The sequence below is a fragment of the Mytilus californianus genome, unplaced genomic scaffold (genome assembly GCF_021869535.1).
Source record: "Mytilus californianus isolate M0D057914Y unplaced genomic scaffold, xbMytCali1.0.p SCAF_7, whole genome shotgun sequence".
Classification (NCBI taxonomy): Eukaryota; Metazoa; Mollusca; class Bivalvia; order Mytilida; family Mytilidae; genus Mytilus; species Mytilus californianus.
Window position 1 is genome coordinate 64,268,204 of NW_026262723.1, and position 24,140 is coordinate 64,292,343.

Genomic DNA, 24,140 nt, shown 5'->3' on the forward strand with positions numbered 1-24,140 from the left:
ACATAGCTTTAACCACTAGATTTCTCGATCATGTATATATAGCCACACCACAAGTATAGTCGCAAAATTTAAATTATTATTGTTTTGCACTTATCTTTGATAAATTCTTATTTACATTCTTCCGCGCATACAAACAGAACGTGTTAAGTTGCAACTATACCAGAAGAAAAAGAAGGTCATTAATTTCAATCCTGGTATCTATGATGAGTTTATTTACACCATTCAGGAACATATATATTGACATACTGTTCCCAGCACCATTACATAATTTCAAAATGTTAAAGTAAATCTTAGTTAAACAACTCTCATTCATCTGCTGTTTACATTTGACACTTTTAAATATCTAAACTGTGAAAACTTTTATTTTCCCCTTATATTATTGTTATTCTCAAAACAAAAGTTAACAAAAAGCAAAAAAAAAAAAAGTGTATACGAATCCGGAACATATTTCTGATCCGGAATTGGTTTTAATACTACTTCAATAATTCTGAATCCGGTTGTTTCGAGCCGAAAACATTCAAGCTACCTGTTTTAAATTATTTCCTCTTGTGTTGTGTTTCATGCAAATAATTTAAATTTTGCATTGATTTGAAGCGACTCTGACACTTTTTGAATACTGTCAGGGATAGGCATGTGAAACCCTTGATAGTAGGTGCAGATTTTTGCTACATTTAGCTTTAAAAATTATCTCCCCTTTGACACTTTTTGCAGAAATTTCAGTTTCTGTCTTCTTGAAAGTGCAGTCTTAAACTTAAAAGGCATTATAAGAAACAGGGTTGATTATTTTCTGTTTATAAATTTTGTTTCGTGATTTTTCTGGGATTTATTTTGTTTCACAGTAAACAGGTAAAACTAAAAGCAATCTGAATAAAATCTGATGTTGTGATATGCTATCACTACAAACCAGTAAAAGTCTGAAATGGCCTATATCTGTACTCGACTGTACTGATTTTTACTCGACCAGTCTGAATTGGTCTGAATTTTACTCAACATTACTCTACCCCAGTCTTAACCATACTCGACTGTACTGATTTGTACTTGACCCTTATCTTTGCCATTGAAAATAGTCTGAACTATTACTCGACCAGTCTGAAACAGTCTTAACCCATTCTCGACCTGTACTCGACAAACCATACTCGACCAAAGGTCTGAACAATACTCGACCAGTCTGAACCATACTTGACCAAATAACCTCTACTTTTTCTAAATTTTAACTGTTAAAATAAAGTTCTTTTTAACTGACATGACAACAGCCACAATAAAATAAAGATATATTATAAAAACAGATTTTTACATTCTTACATGATTCTCAGATTTATCGAATAGAGATAGTTAAATCAAATTATCTTTAATAATTTAATTAAATTAATTTTAAAGGTTTTAGAGTTTTGTTAAAAAAAGATTTTCTTTTACCTAAAAACCACACCTATACTGAGAGTAATTAAACCTTATTAAGGTGCTTCTTGTTTGGCATGTGTTTTTTTTTTTTAAATTAATTTTCCTTAATTCCTAAAAAAAAAATAACTACATAGGTTTCATGGTTACATACAAAAAATGTACAATAGTTATATAATTATCTTTTTAATGAGGTAACAACAGCCAACAAAATCACTGAAATTGTTTAACCTTATTTTAGAAATATATATATTATTATAATTTGGGATATATTATATACAATATAAATCAAAAAGGGATAAAAATTAAAGAAATTAATAAAATTGTTCTTCTGATTAGTGGTGAAGTATAAAGTAATACCTCCTGCTTGGGGCAAACTCATGAAAAAGATCACACCTGGTCAGAGAGTATTAAATTCTAAATAACATTCATTCAAAATTGCAACATCCTGTGAAACTTAAATCGCAAGGCCTTTTGAATTCACTAGATAAGTAATACACGAGTTTAAGAAAAATAGGGCTTTCTTTTTACCTGTAAAACACACATGTACTGAGGTAATTAAACCTTATTAAAGTGCTTCTTGTATGCCATGTCTTTAATTTTGACAGAATTATTTAAATTTAATTGAAATAAATTTTTACTGTAACTTTGGAACACATTTCCTTTTTTAAAAGTTTATCACAGGACTACTATGGAAGTTCTATTATCATGATTATATTAAATTCTTGGTTTAACAAAACAAAGGTGTCATTTTTTAAATTTATTAAGTTGCTTTATATGCTATTTTATATATATTTTAATAAAAAAAATGTTCACTGCATTATTAACTAAACTCAAGTGACACCATAAATCTATACGAGGCTTAAGTTAATGGTGAAAAGTGTCCAGTAACCATAAAATATATCTGAAACATTCAAAAAATTTTGAATAACATTGAAAATATTAGTCACAATTCAGTTTTGAGATTATTTGATCAGCTTGTTTTATTTTTATTTTAAAGGTGATATATATGTATGTATATAAGATTAGTGTTGATGAATATGGTGATGAAGTTATATTATGTTTATTGTGAAATTTTGGTTTCAATGCTATATTGAATACATTTTTAATTTCAAATTATTGTTCACATTTCTAGCCAGGGGAAATAGCTGTTGTAAAAAACAGTTCCTAAATTGATGAAATACAATAGATAGATACAAAAAAATAGGTCTAGGTTGGTTAAGACTAGGTCGAGTATGGTTCAGACTAGGTCGAGTATGGTTCAGACTAGGTCGAGCATGGTTCAGACTAGGTCGAGCATGGTTCAGACGCGTATAAAATGGTTAAGTACTGGTCGAGTAAGGGTCGAGTACAAGTTCAGACTGTTAAGTATGGTTCAGACTACAGTCGAGTATTATCAAGTAAATTTCAGACCAATTCAGACTGGTCGAGTAAAAATCAGTACAGTCGAGTACAGATATAGGCCATTTCAGACTTTTACTGGTTTGTAGTGTATGCTCCCTCCATTAGGGTGGAGATAGAGTATTGTAGTGAAATCTAATACCTGAATTTAATGAGATTGCAGTAAAAGTAAAAACTATCTTCCATACAATTTTATTTACTTCAGCACATACAAAAATGTACTTTCAGATTTGAAAGCAAGGTTTCAAATTGCAAATGATAATTCCAAGAATTCCAAGAAACAGAAATTTAGTTGAAATGTTGCAAAGGGAGATAATTCTAAAATTAAAGCATGATTTAGTGTATACAGGAGTAAATTCAGTAAAATATCTATTGACTTAAATGCAAACTCAGGGCTATGCCAATATTGCAAACTACAATTTTTAATATTGCAATGTATTTGTGCCAAAATACAACTGCTTATGATATTTTTTGGCACCAAAATTTTCATTCATGACTATAATATTTATATCAGAGGCAATAATTGGTAAGTTGTCAAATGGTATCATGTGCCAACAAAGTGGGAACATGCAAAATTGTAATTGTCAATAATTAAAGATGGAGGACTTTTGAATTTTGACGTAATAAAACTTTGTTAACAAAAATCTCCATTATTTATCGGGTGAGTTTTCCCTGAAAATTAATTTGCATTTTATTTCTTATCCTATAAAAAAATATGTTGCATCAGCACATAGGCTCTTTTTTATGTTTACAAACAAGGATTAAAAAAATTGTCCTCATTCACAGGTATCACTTGCCTCTGATTAAGTCTCCCAAACGAAGTTTGGGAAGACTTATTGTTTTTGCTCAGTTCTTATTATTATTATTCTTCTTCTTCTTCTTCTTCTTCTTCCTCTTCCGCCGCTTTTAAATTTGAACTTGTCCGCACCCGTTCTTCAAAACCGCTTGTCAGATTAACTTAGGGTTTCACAATATGTTAGACTAACATGTCTAGTGGTGCAATCAGGGTTTCGTTTGTGCAATGGGGTTTATAAAGGGGTACTTTGAGGGGCAAAAAGAAAAGAGGGTTTTACTATAGAACCCTATGGGATTTTATTTTTTAAAATTTTCAAATGATTATAAATTGAAAACCGTTTGTGATAAACACAATTTTTTTTTATTGAAAATGTTCTAAATGATAAAGCCCATTAAATGAAATACAGGGTTAGTCCCCAGGGGTCACCCCCACCCCCTGCCATTTAAGAAAGTTCTAATACCTCGTAAGTGGTCAAGATCCCCACCCCTAAACCATATATATTTTAGTTTGTCATGCTAAGATGGTTTGAATGATATACAGGGTTAGTCCCCAGGGGTCATCCCGACCCCCTGCCATTTGAGAAAGTTCTAATATCTTGTAAATGGTCGAGATCCCCACCCCTAAACCATACATATTCTGGTTTGTCATGATAAAGCACATCAAATGTAATACAGGGTTAGTCCCTAGGGGTCACCCACACCCCATGCCATTTAAGAAAGTTCTAATATCTAAGTGGTCAAGATCCCCACCCCTAAACCATATATATTCTGGTTTGTCATGCTAAGATGGTTTGAATGATATACAGGGTAAGTCCCAAGGGGTCATCCCGACCCCCTGCCATTTGAGAAAATTTTAATATCTTGTAAATGGTCGAGATCCCCACCCCTAAACCATATATATTCTGGTTTGTCATGATAAAGCACATCAAATGAAATACAGGGTTAGTCCCCAGGGGTCACCCCCACCACATGCCATTTAAAAAGGTTCTAATATCTTGTAAGTGGTCAAGATCCCCACCCCTAAACCATATATATTCTAGTTTGTCATGCTAAGATGGTGTGAATGATATACAGGGTTAGTCCCCAGGGGTCATCCCCACCCAATGCTATTTAAAAAAGTTCTAATATCTTGTAAGTGGTCAAGATCCCCACCCCTAAACCATATATATTCTGGTTTGTCATGATAAAGCACATCAAATGAAATACAGGGTTAGTCCCCAGGGGTCACCCCCACCCCATGCCATTTAAAAAAGTTCTAATATCTTGTAAGTGGTCAAGATCCCCACCTCTAAACCATATATATTCTAGTTTGTCATGCTAAGATGGTTTGAATGATATACAGGGTTAGTCCCCAGGGGTCATCCCGACCCCCTGCCATTTGAGAAGGTTCTAATATCTTGTAAATGGTCAAGATCCCCACCCCTAAACCATATATATTCTGGTTTGTCATGATAAAGCACATCAAATGAAATACAGGGTTAGTCCCCAGGGGTCACCCCCACCCCCTGCCATTTAAGAAAGTTCTAATATCTTGTAAGTGGTCAAGATCCCCACCCCTAAACCATATATATTCTGGTTTGTCATGCTAAGATGGTTTGAATGATATACAGGGTTAGTCCCCAGGGGTCATCCCGACCCCCTGCCATTTGAGAAAGTTCGAATATCTTGTAAATGGTTGAGATCCCCACCCCTAAACCATATATATTCCTATTTGTCATGTCTTGAACATTTGAATGACGTATACGCTCAGTCCCCAGGGGTTACCCCCATCCCCAATGATCTAATATCTTGTAAATGGTTGAGATCCCCACCCCTTAACCATATATATTCCTGTTCGTCATGTAACAAACATTTGAATGACGTATAGGGTCAGTCCCCAGGGGTTCCTCCCACCCCCAATGTTCTAGTATCTTGTAAATGGTCGAGATCCCCACCCCTAAACCATATATATTCTGGTTTGTCATGCCGAGATTATTTGAATGATATACAGGGTTAGTCCCCAGGCATCACTAATGCATATAACTTTACTGGACCAAACCAATTTTCACTGGACGTTGCCCAATGTCAGGCAACCCTGGGAATTACGAATTATGGGAGCTTCGTTTGGGAGACTTCGTAACAGCATCCTGTTACAATCATTTCTTGTTACTTGTACAAAATTGTGGGAAATTGTAAGCTCCTTTATGATATCAGATTGAAAATTGCAGGAAATAATATTCCTCTGATATCATGCATATATGTACATTTTAGAAAAAATCCTGAGGAAATAGTAAAACTGGAATGAATTTCTGCCCAAATGCAAGAGTCAAAAAACTTAAATTGAAAGATTTTGGATTCACTTGTATATTGATTTTTTTCCTGTAGATTTTTCTACTGATTAGTATTACAGTCAGGGATACTACTTGTACAAGTTATTTTAATTTATTTTATATAAGTAAATTTGTTATATTCATATTTTCTTATAAGGTTTGAATAATCTCCCCTTAATTTTCTCAAAAAATTTACTTGTACATGTATAAGTAATTTTTTTTACAATCCCTATAATTCTCAAGTTTTGGGATGTAAAAAGATGCCTTAAACAATTTTTCTCAGGTTAGCTCATAATTTTTTATTGGAGTTCAATGTTTCATCTCATCAATTCTACAAAGAAACTAATTGCACAAAGATCTTAAGTAATTGTGCAAGGCCTTCAAAAATTGCCCCTTGGAGGCTTGTAAATGAGCAGTGTTTTTAAGATAACAGACAAATGAGATTTTCTTTGTCAATGAAATTACACTTAAATGATTAGTAAAGACATCTGCAAAGGATAGACAATTAAAAATTCTATTAGAGCAAAGAAGACCTGAGAAATTCAAGTAAAGAAGATAGTATGACTTTTTTACTTGTATAAGTAAAAAAAATCTGAATGTCTAAGGGACATAACTAAGCCATTAAAATAATTTACCTATGCAAGTAAAAAAAATACACTTGTATAAGTTTCTTATAAATTTACTTATATAAGTATATTAATATTTACTTCTTAAAGTAAATAAAAATAACTTGTACAAGTAGTACCCCTGACTGTATTATGAGCAATAGGCCGAATAGCATGACCAATATCATGAATATTGGGGCAATTCCTTTTTTCACCCTCCTTTTTATCCTCAATTATACAAGGCATTCGGTAAACCTGGTTACTTTCTTATTCACTCCACAATTTTAAAGACCATGACATATGGTATTTTCACTTTATATTTCTGGTTATGGTATACATTTTGTGTAACATGATTATCATTCATTATTACACAAAGTAAATAAATTGAATTCTTTAGTAATAAGAATGAAAATTATTTAACAATCAATTTAATTTTATAAAAATAAGTTTCATGGCTGTCTAACAGACTTTGCCCTCTTTCACATGTAATGCAGGCCTCATATCATGCATATTAAATAAAAGATAATGGTTTAATGTACATTAAAAGTAATGAGCGATGATTAACAGAAATTTGTAAATTAATAAAACTAAATAAGCAATTTGTTTCCATTGTTCTATGTTGAGACTTAAGGCCATAAATATGTCAAACAAGTAATTTTTGTATAAACATTACCAACCACCCGCAAAATGTGTCAATTATCGATTAGAACTCAAACATTGTCCATATATATTACTTTCTGGATGAATTTAAGGCAATAATTCCGGCTAATTAATTTTAAAAGACAACAAGTATTTGATGTACACTCGTCATGGACTCAGGGGTCACCACACCAGGTGAAGTGAGCGACTATGTCGCCCTAGAACTCCCCACTTCGCTCTAGAGAAGCTCCAGGGAGAAGTTTATGTTGCCATCGATTTTCAGTAAAATTCCCCAATGTCGTCTCACAATTTTTAAAAAATTCTCGATCCAAACGTAAACAACCCGATTGTTGACGAAATACAAAAAAATGTTATCCCCGAAGTCAGAACGGATTTGTCCGCAGTATTATACTCCAACATTAAAATTGCTTGACAGGATGTACTATAAGCAAGAAACAAGAAAAAAACTTGATTTTGCAATGTTTATTCATTGTCTACCATCTTTGTTATTGAAATTGTAGAGGGTGCCCTTTTATCTTTTCAAAACTCTTATCATTTACCTAATGCAAATTTAATTTTGATTATCTTATATTTACTGATAGATATCAAAATTTGATGCTTCATTAAAAATTTCTTATTTCTTTTCAAATGTTGCATAATGTAAACTGGAATCCGCTTGTATTTTAGCTACATGTACGTACAAAGTTTAGCAGTCAGCCGGGAACCAGCACAACAATTTATAAACTTCAAAATGTAGTCGATTTTTCGTTCAGGATTTGGTGTAACAGAATGCTGCATGTGTTTTGTTATAGCTTAAGGTCCTTAAAACAATATTTTGATGAATACTATATATTTTTGTATTGCTATGAGTTACAATTTATGACAAAAATCAGCAAAGACCCATCGAAACAACATCTGATACACAAATTTAATAATACTTTTAGATATTTGGATGATATTTTGGCTCTCAATAATGACGACTTCTGTATGTATACTAAAGAAATTTATCCTGTTGAACTTACTTTAAATAAAGCTAATACTAACAATGACCACTGCCCTTTCCTCGATCTTGATATCTATATCATTAATGGAAAGCTTAATACTAAAATATATGATAAAAGAGATGATTTTTCATTTCCTATCGTTAATTATCCATTTTTAGATGGTGACGTTCCCTTGTCACCATCTTACGGTGTTTATATATCTCAACTTGTACGATTCGCTCGTGTATGTAACAATGTTTTAGATTTTAACGAGAGAAATTTATGTATTACTGAAAAATTATTACACCAGGGTTTTCGATATCACAAACTAGTCAAAACATTTACTAAATTTTATCATCGGTATAAGGACATCATTCGTAAATATAGCTCAACATGCAGACTTCTTATACGTTCAGGTATTTCACATCCAATTTTTTATGGAAATATTCTTTGTAAAGCACAAAAATGTCAGTATTCACCTCTGAAGCTAACAAAACCTTTAAATAGACTTATTAAGAAGGGATATAGTTACGATACTGTTGTCAGGTCATTAAAGATTGCATATTTTGGCGTTAATATTGATTCACTTATAGGGTCTTTGCATCGGCACTTAACACATTTATTTAAAAACCAGTTGTTGGCATGACACGGGTTATGTTCTTCTCATATATGTTATGATGGTATGATACTAAACCCCTAACGGGAAGGATTGTGCCTGATATTCATATGATGAAGACATAATCTTTCAATCAGTTTAATTGAAGTCTGGAGCTGGCATGTCAGTTAACTGCTAGTAGTCTGTTGTTATTTATGTATTATTGTCATTTTGTTTATTTTCTTTGGTTACATCTTCTGACATCAGACTCGGACTTCTCTTTAACTGAATTTTAATGTGCGTATTGTTATGCGTTTACTTTTCTACATTGGCTAGAGGTATAGGGGGAGGGTTGAGATCTCATAAACATGTTTAACCTCGCCGCATTTTTGTGCCTGTCCCAAGTCAGGAGCCTCTAGCCTTTGTTAGTCTTGTATTATTTTAATTTTAGTTTCTTGTGTACAATTTGGAGTTTAGTATGGCGTTCATTATCACTGAACTAGTATATATATTTGTTTAGGGGCCAGCTGAAGGACGCCTCCGGGTGCGGGAATTTCTCGCTGCATTGAAGACCTGTTGGTGACCTTCTGCTGTTGTCTGTTCTATGGTCGGGTTGTTGTCTCTTTGACACATTCCCCATTTCCATTCTCAATTTTATATCATTATTTCGCTAAAGGACGGCACTATTTTACTTCCAAAGTCGTATACTTTTGAAAACTATTAAGTACGAATTTTCTGCTGCGTCTCGCACCATATTTGTTTTCGATTTGGAAGTACTTATTCAATTTCCGGTTATGAAAAATACATTTTTTCCGATGATGCTTTTTGTGATTTTTGTCTCCCCTTGACGGAGTCAAAAAGCGAGACATAGGTATGCTGTTTCCGGCGGTGGTAGGCCAATGATATTTGGTATGCAGCTGTATAAGCATTGGCATATCTCATTTCCATGGAGATTATTTGGCTCCGCCCCCTTAGTCATGGTCTATAGACTTTGAAAATTTTGCTAAGTTAACATGTATTAGTTTGTGATTAGGTCAGTTCAAGGGGTACTATTAGTGTTAGGCCAATGTTAATTGGTGTTCAGTTGTATAAGCATTAGCACATCTCATTTCCATGGAGAATATTTGGCCCCGCCCCCTCAGTCATGGTCTATTTACTTTGAAACTTTTGCTTAGTTTACATGTATTAGTTTGTGATTAGATCAGTTTAAGATGAACTGCTAATGTTAAGTCAATGTTATTTGGTATGCAAATTTATTGGCATTTGCAAGTATCGTTTCCATGGAGATTATATAGCCCCACCCCTGATCATGGTTCATTAACTTTGAAACTTTTACATAGTTTACAAGTTAACGTTTGTGTTTAGGTTTGTTTAAAGGGAACGACTTATAATAAGTCAATGGTATTTGGTATGCAGTTGTATTAGCATTGGCACATCTCATTCCATGGAGATTGTTTAGCCATGTACCTTCAGTCATGGTTCATCGACTTTGAATATTTGCATAACTTACATGTTAAAGTATTGCTATTTTAATTTCAACATTTGCATTATCAAAATTACAAAAAGGCGAGACATATCTCTGTGATAACAGTTTATGTCATATTTTAACACTCCTGAAGTGTTCTAGAATCATTTATATGCATTTCCAATGGCAACTTGATGCTGGGAAACAGCCTTTTCCATGAAAATACCACAAACAATTGCACACGATTTGAAATTTGCATAGTTTTACTACACGTTTTCAACAAGTGACGAACAGTTTTTCTTTCTGAATTCCTGTTAAAAATAAAATATATTTTTTAATTATGATCTTAGCAATGAAAGACAGTGAAACCGTATTCAATATATTTTAAATGACTTATCAATTGATTATTATTTTTTTTAAGGGTTCGTGCTTTATTTAATGTTATTAAACACAATTGTGAGCAATTCAAAACATACTTTTGTTTGAAAAATCTTTCAGATGCAGCAAAATTTGACCAATGTCAAATCTTCAATTCATTCAGACCTAGCTGCACAACTGTAGCTCTTATGGTCCTTGTGATATTTTTAGACAATTTGCGTCTGTAGGTGCAAATATAATTCAGACCACAAGCATGGCAAGGCAAGGAAATACTACCTTAGCAGTTGTCATGCAAAAATGCTTTGAAAAATCACTTCTCCCTATAATTCTGAATTGTGGTGACCCCTGATTATGGTGATTTGTTTTCATTTTTAACATGGCAGGAGATTAATGGGGCATTTATTAGCTATGATTTAGACAAAAACTTAATGAACAGTTGATTTGGTTTCAAACATTTATAGATTTGAATGATTAAAGCAAATTTATATTTAACATAGCAATCTAAAATTTGGCCAGATACAAACATTACAACAACAGTTTCATTGATAAAGAGATATAATACTGAAAAGAAAGATAACTCCTTCAATTCCATGTTACAGAAAAGTCTTGGTACATATTATCATACCGTCATTTTAATCTTACAATGTTTACAGGAGTAATGGGACTTTGACCATTTTTTGTAGTATTGTAATAATGACACCCTGTAAACCCAAATCCTCTGAGTCTGTGTTACAGAAAGATTGCATTCTTGGCAGGATTGCTTACCATCATGTGTAGTTGGCCAAATTGTACTGTCATTTGATCAATTTCAAGGGAGTTATAAATGGGTATTTTACCATGTTTTTACTATCATACCAAACAATTTAATTTCTTCATTTTTACAGTGTGGGGGATATTTCGCTACAGCATAGCAATCTTATTCTTGTTCATATCTTATTTGTTGGAATGAGGACATTAGTATCATTCCAATAGTCACATGTTTCTAAAATGTAATATACTTTGTAGCATGAAGTTTGCATATATATGATATATCAATATGTATTTGTCTAAATGAATTGAATGTTAAATTTTAGGATAAATATTGCCAAAAGACATGAAAATGTAACTTATCATGGCTGAAAAAGAACACAAGGATCACAAGATCAGCAGCCATCTTACTTCTGAGTCAGTCAAGGTCATTTCTGAGCAAGTTGGAATTGTAGGATTGCCAGATGATGCAGCACAGTATCTAGCAGCTGACTGTACATACAGAGTTAAACAATTAGTACAGGTATGTAAGTTATTTAACAGTATGTTATACCCCCACTCACAGATTTAGAGTGGAAGGTACAAAACAAATGTATTCTGTAATAACCTTAAGCTTATCTGTCCATTTTGCCAACGTTTGCAACTTTCATTACATATTACTCAGCTTCTGTATTAAGAATAACTTGACATGGCATTTATTATGATGAGTAGTGGCCTGCAAACTATTTTCAGATTTGTTGTGGGCAGCCATTTCCTTCATATCAATTTAAAAACAGCCCTTTACGGACAGAACCAATGGTCATTTGGGAAGAAAGGATATGTCCATGTTGTGAATGCACTTAACATGCTTAAGTTACAGAAACCTAGAAATTCTTCCATTGAATAAATTTATGTTCTGTCATAACCTGCCCAAATGAATGACTTTATGACCCACTACAAACAAAAGACAATGTGGACCTGAGGACATTTCAAAATTTTAGAAACCTTTGGAAAACTTAACCAAGAGTAGTAAGAAGGAATAAGTGATGAAAACAGATAAAAAGTACATGTAAATTTTTAAAACATACACATATTTATATTCTTTTAAGTAGAATACACGAAAAAATAGTGTAAAACAATAAAAAAAAAATAAGGAAGGATTTATCTCAATCATTTTGCATCTGTACATTATTGTTTTGAGTTATCTGCATATATTGTGGAAATGTATTTTTAAAAATAAAATTATAAGCACTATAATGAACTGATATCCCCAAATGTTGTTATTTTAAGAAGCCAAAAATAATCTATAGGAAGTTATTTTATATTGAGCACAATTTAGAATAAGTTTGTTTTTTTAAAGTTGAAATTTGAATCAGAACTGAAAAGGTTAACATGGTTAAGATAACATAAAACAAATGGTAACATATATCATTAACAATCAAGTGAAACAAATTAAATACTGTTTTCAGATTTTAAACTTAGTACTTGCACTTAACATGTGAAAAAACTTTTATGTTAAGTTACCACTAAAAATTAGAAAGTTATTTTTAGTTCAATAATTTGTCAGAACATTTGAAAAAAATGATCAAACACATATATAAACTAAACATGCTTAAGAAAAAGGTTAAATATACACCGGTATATTATGTTTATCTATCAAGTCTATACATGTACACATTTTTCATATTTACCTGTACATTGTAGGAAGCAATCAAATTTTCTGGACATAGGAAAGGACAGAAGCTGTCAACCTCTGATTTTGATCAGGCATTGAGGTTAAAGAATGTTGAGGTAATACATGTACTTAAAAATAGACATAGATGAATATAGTATGAAGGATACACTGCAAAGCAAAGAGACTAGGGGTGCATATTACTTGCAATTTAGATTATATAGATTGCTCAATGCAACATGTATTTTTGATGAGAGCATATGCCTTTAAGGTAAAGTATAAGATTGCAAAAATTGTAAAATCTCAGGATTTCAACCAGATAGAGACTATCTACATTTGTCTTATGAAAAGAAAAGGAAATAATTTGAACTTTTCATTTCACTTTTGTTTAGTAATGAGAAAGGTTTACCATGATTATGTAAATAATGAAGTTTTGTGTCTGTTGTTATACTTGCATAATATGTGCACTTAAAGAGAGTAAATGAATGAAAAATTATCAAATATCTATGAAAATTTAGGAAATTAAAAAGAATGTTATTAGATGTGTTAATCATATTTTTATGATTAAATATAACAGCTCTTAGAAACATTGGAATTAGTTTTTCATCTTGTAAATTATACAATTTCATCAAATTTGCAATATTTTACAGCCTCTTTATGGATTTCACAGTAAAGAATTTGTACCATTCCGTTTTGCTAGTGGAGGGGGAAGAGAATTACATTTTACTGAGGAGAAAGAATTGGAGTTACAAGATATCATCAACACTACACTGCCTAAAGTGCCTCTCGATGTAGCTTTGAAAGGTGAAACATTTTCATATAATGTATATTCCATATTATTTTTGGGTACCACTTTTTGTGGGTAAAGGGGAACCACAAATTTAAATGTTCAACATATGCAGACTTTGGTATTTTTTTCTCAATCCATGAAAATAAGAATCCTTCAAAACATATTAATCCACAGTAGCATTAAAATAACTTCTTATATGAGAAAGATGAAATTAAATTCAAAAGTGTATCTGCATGATGAAACACAACAAAGAGTGACAATTTGCTTTCTATATTTGGCTCTGAAAATTAAAAGACAGTGTAACTGTAACTGAAGATGGGAATTTGGGAATCAAGAATTATTATCAAATTTTTTTTCAATAATCCTTTTAATGATTTCTATACGATTCATTTAGCAGATAATCGAGAGAGGGAAATTTTACTGGCAGCAATAATCAATGTTACTAATTAAGTACAGGAAAAGTAAAACAGTTTGAATTTATTTTCTCTAAAAATAACACTTACCAAACAAAAAATTATTAGAAGTATTTTGCTATATTTTAGCTCATTGGTTATGTATTGAGGGTGTCCAACCTACAATACCAGAAAATCCTCCTCAAGCCAGCAAGGACCAACAAAAGAAAGAAATATTAGATACAACAGTAAAAACAGCTATTGACAACAAAGTACAGAAGCCTGTTGCTCCAGAGAAGTCTCGACATCGACATAAAGCTGTTGATTTGGTTAAAGTCAAAGAGTTATCTACCCATGAATTATCTGTGGTTTGTATTTTGTAGTTTGTATGTAGTCAGATAAGTTTAAATAACTTCTTTAAATTGCTGCATGTATTACTATTGGTAGGCAACCGCAGGGTTTCTGAAAGCATTGTTTTGTGTCAAATTGAATAATGGCTGTTGGTAGCATGTAAATCATTCATCAGATGCCTTGAGTTGAGTGTTTTACAGAAGAAACAGTTTCTTACAATTGCTGAAATTAAAGTCATGAGTTTTCTTTGATTAAAAATTATTCATATTCGAATGACATCTTATATCTATACCTGCCAACTTTTCAAAGTCTACATGGGGGATTTTAAGCAGAGGAGGATCTAATAAAATTGAGAATGGAAATGCATACCTTTACATGTCATTAGTGTACTTAATTAGAACATCTATGGTTTAAAATGAGTATACATGTGTTTAAATGTATTTTTTACTCCTCTGAATGTCTTTTTTAAAGTATTTAGTCTAGATAATTGAGTTTTATAAGGGTCATGTCAACACCTCTCATGGGGATATCCCCACAAAGGGAGAGTTGGCAGGTCTGTATATCCAGATTTCCATGAGCAGTGAGAAAAGTAACCATGGCAAATAAAACCATTCATTCATTTAATTAAAAGGGGTTATTAATAAATTGATTTTACCAGCTCATTATTGCATTTAGAGACATACACGTTTACATTTTTCATTAACTACAGTTAAGACTTTTCTTTCTTTTATTTGTTGTAGGAGCAGAATTGTTTGTTCAAGTTGCTGCATTAGGAAAGCTTATTTTTATTTATTTTTTAACATTTGTTATCAATAATCCATTTAAACTTAAATATGCTGGTTAATTTAAAGATATGTTTTTCTCTTCAGGAACAACAGCTGTATTATAAGGAGATAACAGAGGCCTGTGTTGGTGCTGATGAAGGAAGGAGATCCGTAAGATCTTATTTTCTTATTATCTAAAATGCCTTTGTTATACTATATCTGATATTAACCATTTGAATTCTTACTAAATAAAGTACAAGGGGGTATTAAACAGTGTATCCCAAATGGCCTTTTAGCATTTTTAATTGATTTTTTAGAAATAACCAAATTTTTTGTCATAAAATTGAAACCCCTTATCCTTGAACATTTTCATTCCATAAGTTTTGGTTAAACTCATGCATTACTATAGTGTTATCAACTGGCTGTTTGTGTATTAGCCCTGTTATAGATTGGAGGTTTGTTGTATTGGACCCTAGACTCAAGATGTCGAGGGCCAATTCAGCTGATCAAGAATCTATAACAGAGCCAATACAGAAACAGCCAGTTCATAACACTTTTATTAAATGATTTGAAATTCTTCTCTTTAACTAAGAAACTTACATTGAAGAAGATGCAGGAATTTATATTTGAACTTGTCTTTTTGCAGTCACAATTCACGTTTATCAATATTGGTGTTATTTCTGATTTCTCGTCCAAGTACTTTTGCTATTACAATTGCTTAATCTATGCTATTACAATTCATTTCATCTAGCAAATATAAAGTAGCTGGGAAGAATAAATCAGACAGTTTAACTATTTTTACTTTTGAATCATTTGTGTTCTGATGATTGATCAACGGAAATGAAACAGTGATAATGATCAAAAGTTTTACTCGAAAAGGCTGTGAAATATTTCTGTTTCAAGTCATTATAAAACACAGAACATCATTTAAACTTTTTATTATGTTATTTTAAGTTACAAAATATGATTCAATTGTACTTAATGCATAACAATAAGTCCAAAGTTAAGTAAGGCGTAAGAAAATTGAAACTGGAAGTGAATGTTCCTTATTAGCCCAATTAGGCCAATACGGCTTCATGATTTATTTCAACAGGGCAACATCATCAGTATTGCACATGCTAATTTATCCATGTTAGGGCTGATTTGCTCAGATCATTCAATAAAAAAAAAAAAAACAATCCAGAAATTTATAATTTTTTTCATATTTTTGTTTATTTGTATTCCTATTTAAGGTAGGGTATTATTTTGTAATATGATTATGCAGTAATTTAGAAAACAAATTATTTGAAAACATTTTTTAATTTTTCCAATGCAGATGCAGATGCTATTTCCAAACTGAAAATTGTAAACAAAAAAAGTGTTAATAAAACACCTTTAATAGAAAACTGTAAAAATGTTGATTTTTTTCTGAAAAATCTAATTTTTGTTATATATAGGAAGCTTTACAGAGTTTATCATCAGATCCTGGTTTACATCAGATGCTGCCAAGATTTAGTACTTTTATATCTGAAGGGGTTTGTAATAGTTAAACTATATGTTCTCTTTTAAATTGTTGATTTATTCCTTATGACACTCACGCAATGTAAATTAACCCTTAATATACAGTACCTGCAGCAGTGTATGATTACAGATTAAAAGTGTAAAGTTGTAGACTCATGTACATTCAGACAGAAACAATATCAACTGTCTCAACTGCACTGACGGTCTTACTTTTGATCAATACATATTAAGCAACCATCAATTAAGCAATTATAAAATGTGAAATATATTGGGGTACCAGTTTTCGTTGATTTCATAGGTAAAGCTGAACCACTATTTAAAGTGTTCAACAAAGCAAAAGTTTTCTATTGGCTAGTATGCAAATTTTATCAAAAACAGGAAATAAAGTATCCATAGACTTGAGCATTTCCATACTGCAAGAAAAAGTTATTATTTGTTGTCACATGTAAATGGCTTACCTGAACTCTAGAATCATTTAAGAATTTGTTTTAACAATAAGGCAGTGTAAATATTGATAAAGTGGTGTAAATAACATTAAGGTGGGACTGCAGTCTCGAAACAGAGACCATTTTAAATGACCTTGAACATCTTATGAGTCACACCTTTCAAAAAAGTGGAAAAGGAAATTGTTTTTGTAACTAAAATAGTTATTTCATTTTTTTTATGTAAACAAACTTGATGCATATTTTAGGTGAAGACCAATGTTGTACAGAATAATTTGGCTTTGTTGATATACTTGATGAGGATGGTCAAATCCTTGATGGATAATCAGACTTTATACCTGGAAAAATATGTAAGTTTTAGTTAGTTAATACAAGTTTTAATATAATTTTGACCTGATGGAAAAAACTAGTTCTCCTGGTATAAACCACCCATCAATGTAGACATTAAACCAATACTTGCACCAATTATCCAAGTATAACCAATACTTGTACCAAATATCCAAGTATAATCAATACTTGTACCAAATATCCAAGTATAACCAATACTTGTACCAAATATCCAAGTATAACCAATACTTGTACCAATTATCCAAGTATTATATAAACACTCTGAATATGCACGCCCATAAAAGGCTATAATAAATACCAAAGACTTTGTAAAGTGGATAGTCGCACGACAAAGCCGATGCTCTATATTTAATAAGTATAATAAACAACATCATTCATACATATATCTACACATATAATATATAATTCAAACATCAGTATCAAACAAAAAACTCTTCTATATAATACAAAGCTGAATAAACTTTAACCAGAAGTAAATTTACCAAGAAAATTCGACTGCTCAGATTGACGGTGTCGTGCTGAATGATTACAAAGGCAATAATATACCGCGAAAATAATTTTAAAGCGGGAAAACCTAACGCCCTCTATGCTACATATGATGAAAACACCCAGGAGAAATTAATTTCATTCTAATGCACTGCCCGTTTAAACGAATGAAATTACAATTCTCCTGGTATAAACCACCCATCAATGTAGACATTAAACCAATACTTGCACCAATTATCCAAGTATAACCAATACTTGTACCAAATATCCAAGTATAACCAATACTTGTACCAAATATCCAAGTATAACCAATACTTGTACCAAATATCCAAGTATAACCAATACTTGTACCAATTATCCAAGTATTATATAAACACTCTGAATATGCACGCCCATAAAAGGCTATAATAAATACCAAAGACTTTGTAAAGTGGATAGTCGCACGACAACGCCGATGCTCTATATTTAATAAGTATAATAAACAACATCATTCATACATATATCTACACATATAATATATAATTCAAACATCAGTATCAAACAAAAAACTCTTCTATATAATACAAAGCTGAATAAACTTTAACCAGAAGTAAATTTACCAAGAAAATTCGACTGCTCAGATTGACGGTGTCGTGCTGAATGATTACAAAGGCAATAATATACCGCGAAAATAATTTTAAAGCGGGAAAACCTAACGCCCTCTATGCTACATATGATGAAAACACCCAGGAGAAATTAATTTCATTCTAATGCACTGCCCGTTTAAACGAATGAAATTACAATTCTCCTGGTATAAACCACCCATCAATGTAGACATTAAACCAATACTTGCACCAATTATCCAAGTATAACCAATACTTGTACCAAATATCCAAGTATAACCAATACTTGTACCAAATATCCAAGTATAACCAATACTTGTACCAAATATCCAAGTATAACCAATACTTGTACCAATTATCCAAGTATTATATAAACACTCTGAATATGCACGCCCATAAAAGGCTATAATAAATACCAAAGACTTTGTAAAGTGGATAGTCGCACGACAACGCCGATGCTCTATATTTAATAAGTATAATAAACAACATCATTCATACATATACATGTATCTACACATATAATATATAATTCAAACATCAGTATCAAACAAAAAACTCTTCTATATAATACAAAGCTGAATAAACTTTAACCAGAAGTAAATTTACCAAGAAAATTCGACTGCTCAGATTGACGGTGTCGTGCTGAATGATTACAAAGGCAATAATATACCGCGAAAATAATTTTAAAGCGGGAAAACCTAACGCCCTCTATGCTACATATGATGAAAACACCCAGGAGAAATTAATTTCATTCTAATGCACTGCCCGTTTAAACGAATGAAATTACAATTCTCCTGGTATAAACCACCCATCAATGTAGACATTAAACCAATACTTGCACCAATTATCCAAGTATAACCAATACTTGTACCAAATATCCAAGTATAACCAATACTTGTAATAAATATCCAAGTATAACTAATACTTGTACCAAATATCCAAGTATAACCAATACTTGTACCAATTATCCAAGTATTATATAAACACTCTGAATATGCACGCCCATAAAAGGCTATAATAAATACCAAAGACTTTGTAAAGTGGATAGTCGCACGACAACGCCGATGCTGAACCCAAAGAACGGGAACCTATTTGTTACTATAAAATAATATATGGAAAATTGTATAGTCCAAAATGTAAATAAAACAAAAAAGAAATTCATTAAATTCCCAAATTCTGAGAAACGATCATACGTTCTGATAAATCGTCTTTCACATAGCCATTCTTTGAAGTGTCCGACTTACAACGTCCATGACATTTAAAAAGTCTATCTGGAACACCAAACCTTGCAGCGGCCGTAGCACCACAAGATCGTAAACTATGTAACCCGTATGATTTTATATCGGGAACAAATGGAGAAATGGCATCAATGAAAATTTCCCTCATCCTTGTATAGCTTAAAGGCTTTTTGTTGAATGAAAAACAAATTTTCCTTTCACTTGTGATAAATTCCTGAATAAATACAAATTTGAATCAGATTGAATGCCACTCCATTGCATATATAATTCCAAATTTGGACTGGACGCAAAGTTGTGCAGTTCTTTACAATAATCAACCAGTTTCCATCTCTGTAAATATTCGTTTTTTTTTTGTTTTTTTTTCTCGATAAAAATTAAAATGTTTGACGACTTGCAATTAATATCATATTAACGCAAATTCAACAATTCTGATACACGCATAAAAACCTGGATATCCCAATATACACGCACAAATGGTACGTAGTGTATAACGATTATATGCACAAAATAACTTATTATACATATCCTGTAATAGCTCAAAAATTATCTGTACTTTCTTCCTGATTTGTGAACCTAATTTCCTTTTAGCATCTTCAAAAACACATTTCACTAATTGAGAATCTGTTGGAGAATCTTCACCAGTAATCGAGTGCGCCCCTTTATACTGTAGTATGCATCACATACAGGACTAGAGGTAGAAGAAAAATTGTACCACAGAAATATAAAGCTATAAATAAGATTTTGTCTGTAAAATATCGACATCAGAAATGTGGTTGTCATTTCGCCCACTTTTTCCATTGCAAAAATCCAAAGTAGTATTTCTTCACTATGTTGTCCAATTTACTATATGCTAACAAATCAGGAATAAAGCCTAATTGACTGTCAAGATCATTTGGTAACTCTGCAATATCGTTTCTGAACACCTGGAAAACATATTCAATAACATAATTTTAAATAAATATGTGGTTCCTTCCAAGTTTCCACATAGTTCATCAATATACCATAGTAATACATAATAGACCAATAAAATTTAAAAATACAATATGCAATACAAATGTCACCAATACATGAAAACTACCACCAAGTTAATACTAATTGTTAATTTAATGTCTCCCTAAACTCCATTCTAAGAGCCAACACCTTAAATGGTAAATCAATATACCAAAAACCGAGTTATTCCCTCTACCAGGTAAAAAGTTAGCTTTGTTAGTAGGTATAGGTAATGTTAACCCATCACCTGGTCTAATTTAATAAATCTATCTCCTTTGGGACATAAAAACGGCCAGTAATACGCTGATCTCCACAAAGGTAAAATAACAGTACCATATGCCTTGCACTGCTGCATGTATACATAATGACTTTCAATAATAGGCAAACTGGGAGACATACCACCCATTTATAACTTGCCAATTGACAGTGAACGCATCAATACCCATTGAATGTACATTCCAATACCTGGAGTAAAATACAGGTAATCGATGGTTATGATCACTAGCAATGAGGACCCCAACAGGGAATCCAAATATTCAAAAATATGTACTGCAGTACGGCAGTCATCAGTGTTTATGATATGACTTATATAGTCTGCAATTTCATTCTGTGCCCTAGGTATCCATTCAACCTTAAAGAACACTTTGTGCTTCAAACAAGTCACAAAAATATCATATGCAATATCTTGCTAATAAGGCTTCATACTGCCCTTTAATATACAATAATAGAAACAACGTTTTGGTTATCCGTAAACCATTTAATGCGTTTATCTCTCATAAAATCTATCAAAGAAAGCAATACACATTTAACAGCCGTAAGTTCTTTTCAAGTAGAACTGTGGAGTACATCGTTTTCATGCCACATGCCATGAGCAATATTCTAAGGATTTTCTACTAAACATCCACCATATCCAGTGCCACTAGCATCACTATAAACAATAGTGAAACACAAAAAAAAATGGATACAAAATGTTGAGAATTCACACATTTAAGATTTTCCAGCCAGAATATAAGCTGCTCTTTACTTCGAACCGAAAGTCCAACATTACATTTCGAAGAATAAGCTGACTTAACATCAACACTAAGGTATTCAGTCAAAATATAAGCCACAACTTATGACATACGACATGGATATAATTTGACCAACATAAGCTACAGTTCTCACATAAACTTAACCTAAATATTCTGAAGATACTAGTAGTTTAACTTGTATTATGGTATCAAACAGTTTTGTCAGTCTCTTAACTGGTATGCTTAGGATAGCTTTGTCTGTACATGTATCAATGAACTAATATTAAATATTTCAATGTTTTACTGGGAGACCACATCGACAAAACCACTTTGAACAATAAGGTCTTGTTTAACTTATGTGGCAATATCTGTACACGTGCTAATATCAGAATGGGTGCCAAATTCATCACCTATACATGAGAATTTGTTTACCTTCACCTCTAAATTTCTAGACTAAATTAGTGGTCAGGTAACTTTAGTAAATATATATTTCAGGCAGAACTTTATCCAAAAGGGAGAACAAGAATAAAATATTTTGTACTTTCATCATATGTCCAGTAAAAAAACCAAGATAATCAGAATGCGACTCGTATATGTCTATATGGTGATAAGCTGAATGTCAAACTTAAAACAATAACAATCTGTTTAATAGATTGCATAGTTACAATGATATCTTCAAATTTCACAAAGGTGTCTTCCATAGATGTAAATTGACATGACGTATATCTAAAATTAAACTTTTTATTACCATTGTTTTGAACAGAGATAGCAAGTGATTTTACAACCAATGGTTTATCATCAGTAGATTCAATAATAAGTCCTCTAATCAAAAGAGCTTGAGACTTCAATAGCTTCTAAAAACAATATCACTGTGTGTAATAGCAGAACGATTGTTTTGTAAACAAACGGAACGCCATGTAGTATAAAAATGTATTTTATATACGAGACTTCAATAGCTTCTAAAAACGAAATCACTGTGTGTAATAGCAGAACGATTGTTTTGTAAACAAACGGAAAGCCATGTAGTATAAAAATGTATTTTATATGTGTGTAAAGTAAAATGGTATCATTAATGAAATCATAACAACCAATGTTATACCAAAAATCAATGTCTCTTTAATCTACCTCTGACGATAATTTTAGACTGGCCTTGTTCATATTCAGAATAGTCGTGTGAAAGAAAGTGTGCACTCGATTGGCTATCAATAGAAATATTTAAATACTCATCTTATATGAAATTATTCCGTATTTTTGGCCTATCGACTGCTTTCGGGTTGAATGGGCATCTATTCCTCAAATGTTGGTTAGATCCACAACCATAGCAGGCTCCTTGCTGAAACTTAGGCTCGTGCTGGGCATGTTGGAATATAACGGGAAACCGGCATACCAACCGGGATGAGGTGCTCTAAAGGGCTGCTGTTGGAATTTTATTTGTTGTTTAACAGCTGTGAAAATGTCCTGTTGTGAAACATCAGGAGATTCCTCAAGTGATGTTGGAGAATCTGTGTTCATTGTCAAATTCAAGATAGGCAGCGTACCAAGAAAATTCGACTGCTCAGATTAACGGCGTCGTGCTGAATGATTACGAAGGCAATAATATACCGCGAAAATAATTTTAAAGCGGGAAAACCTAACGCCCTCTATGCTACATATGATGAAAACACCCAGGAGAAATTAATTTCATTCTAATGCACTGCCCGTTTAAACGAATGAAATTACAATTCTTTTGAAAGGAAAGCAAAAGTATTGTTACAAAATTTGATGAGAAATACAAAGCCAGTTCTTTTGAAAGGAAAGCAAAAGTTCCATTACAAAATTTGACAAAAAATACCTGCTTTTAATATGCATATATGCTTGACTCTGTAGTAGAGGTAACATTATATTTATCAGCTTATTGCTTTTCAAAATCTAAAAGTTTAAAAATGTAATGATTGACAGTGTGTATAAAATTGTTTACAATGATGTTCTGAAAAGAAAAACAGAAATTTTTGAAAGAGATGTGCAGTTATTGCTTTTGTGATTGAATTAAAGGCAAAAATTTCTTTCTTTTTTTTTGCTGAGAAGTTGACTTTATAAGTCTACTTAAATAATGTAAAATTTGAATTTATATAAAAATAAGGAGATGTGGTGTGATTACCAATGAGACAACCACCCACCAGAGTTAAAATTACGCAGATGAAAGCAATTAAAGACATTATTTAAAGGTCTCTGTACAGCCTTTAACAACTAGCAAAACCCATACCACATAATCAGCTATAAAAGA

The 24,140-nt window shown here is 32.0% G+C and overlaps 1 protein-coding gene across 2 annotated transcripts in view; it reads left to right on the top strand.

Annotated features, from left to right (window-relative positions):
- Positions 1-490: 490 nt before the first annotated feature.
- LOC127707584 (transcription initiation factor TFIID subunit 6-like) overlaps positions 491-24,140 on the top strand; it is a 31,950-nt gene continuing 8,300 nt past the window's right edge. The window contains exons 1-8 of one of the 2 annotated variants that reach the window (XM_052212180.1): positions 491-648; positions 11,639-11,835; positions 12,996-13,082; positions 13,614-13,767; positions 14,296-14,513; positions 15,366-15,431; positions 16,697-16,774; positions 17,452-17,553. In XM_052212180.1, the coding sequence (XP_052068140.1) occupies positions 11,677-11,835; positions 12,996-13,082; positions 13,614-13,767; positions 14,296-14,513; positions 15,366-15,431; positions 16,697-16,774; positions 17,452-17,553 (864 nt within the window). In that variant the 5' untranslated portion in view covers positions 491-648; positions 11,639-11,676. Of the gene's footprint in view, positions 649-722; positions 847-11,638; positions 11,836-12,995; positions 13,083-13,613; positions 13,768-14,295; positions 14,514-15,365; positions 15,432-16,696; positions 16,775-17,451; positions 17,554-24,140 lie in introns of those variants that run through there. The other variant, XM_052212181.1, reaches the window with a different exon arrangement.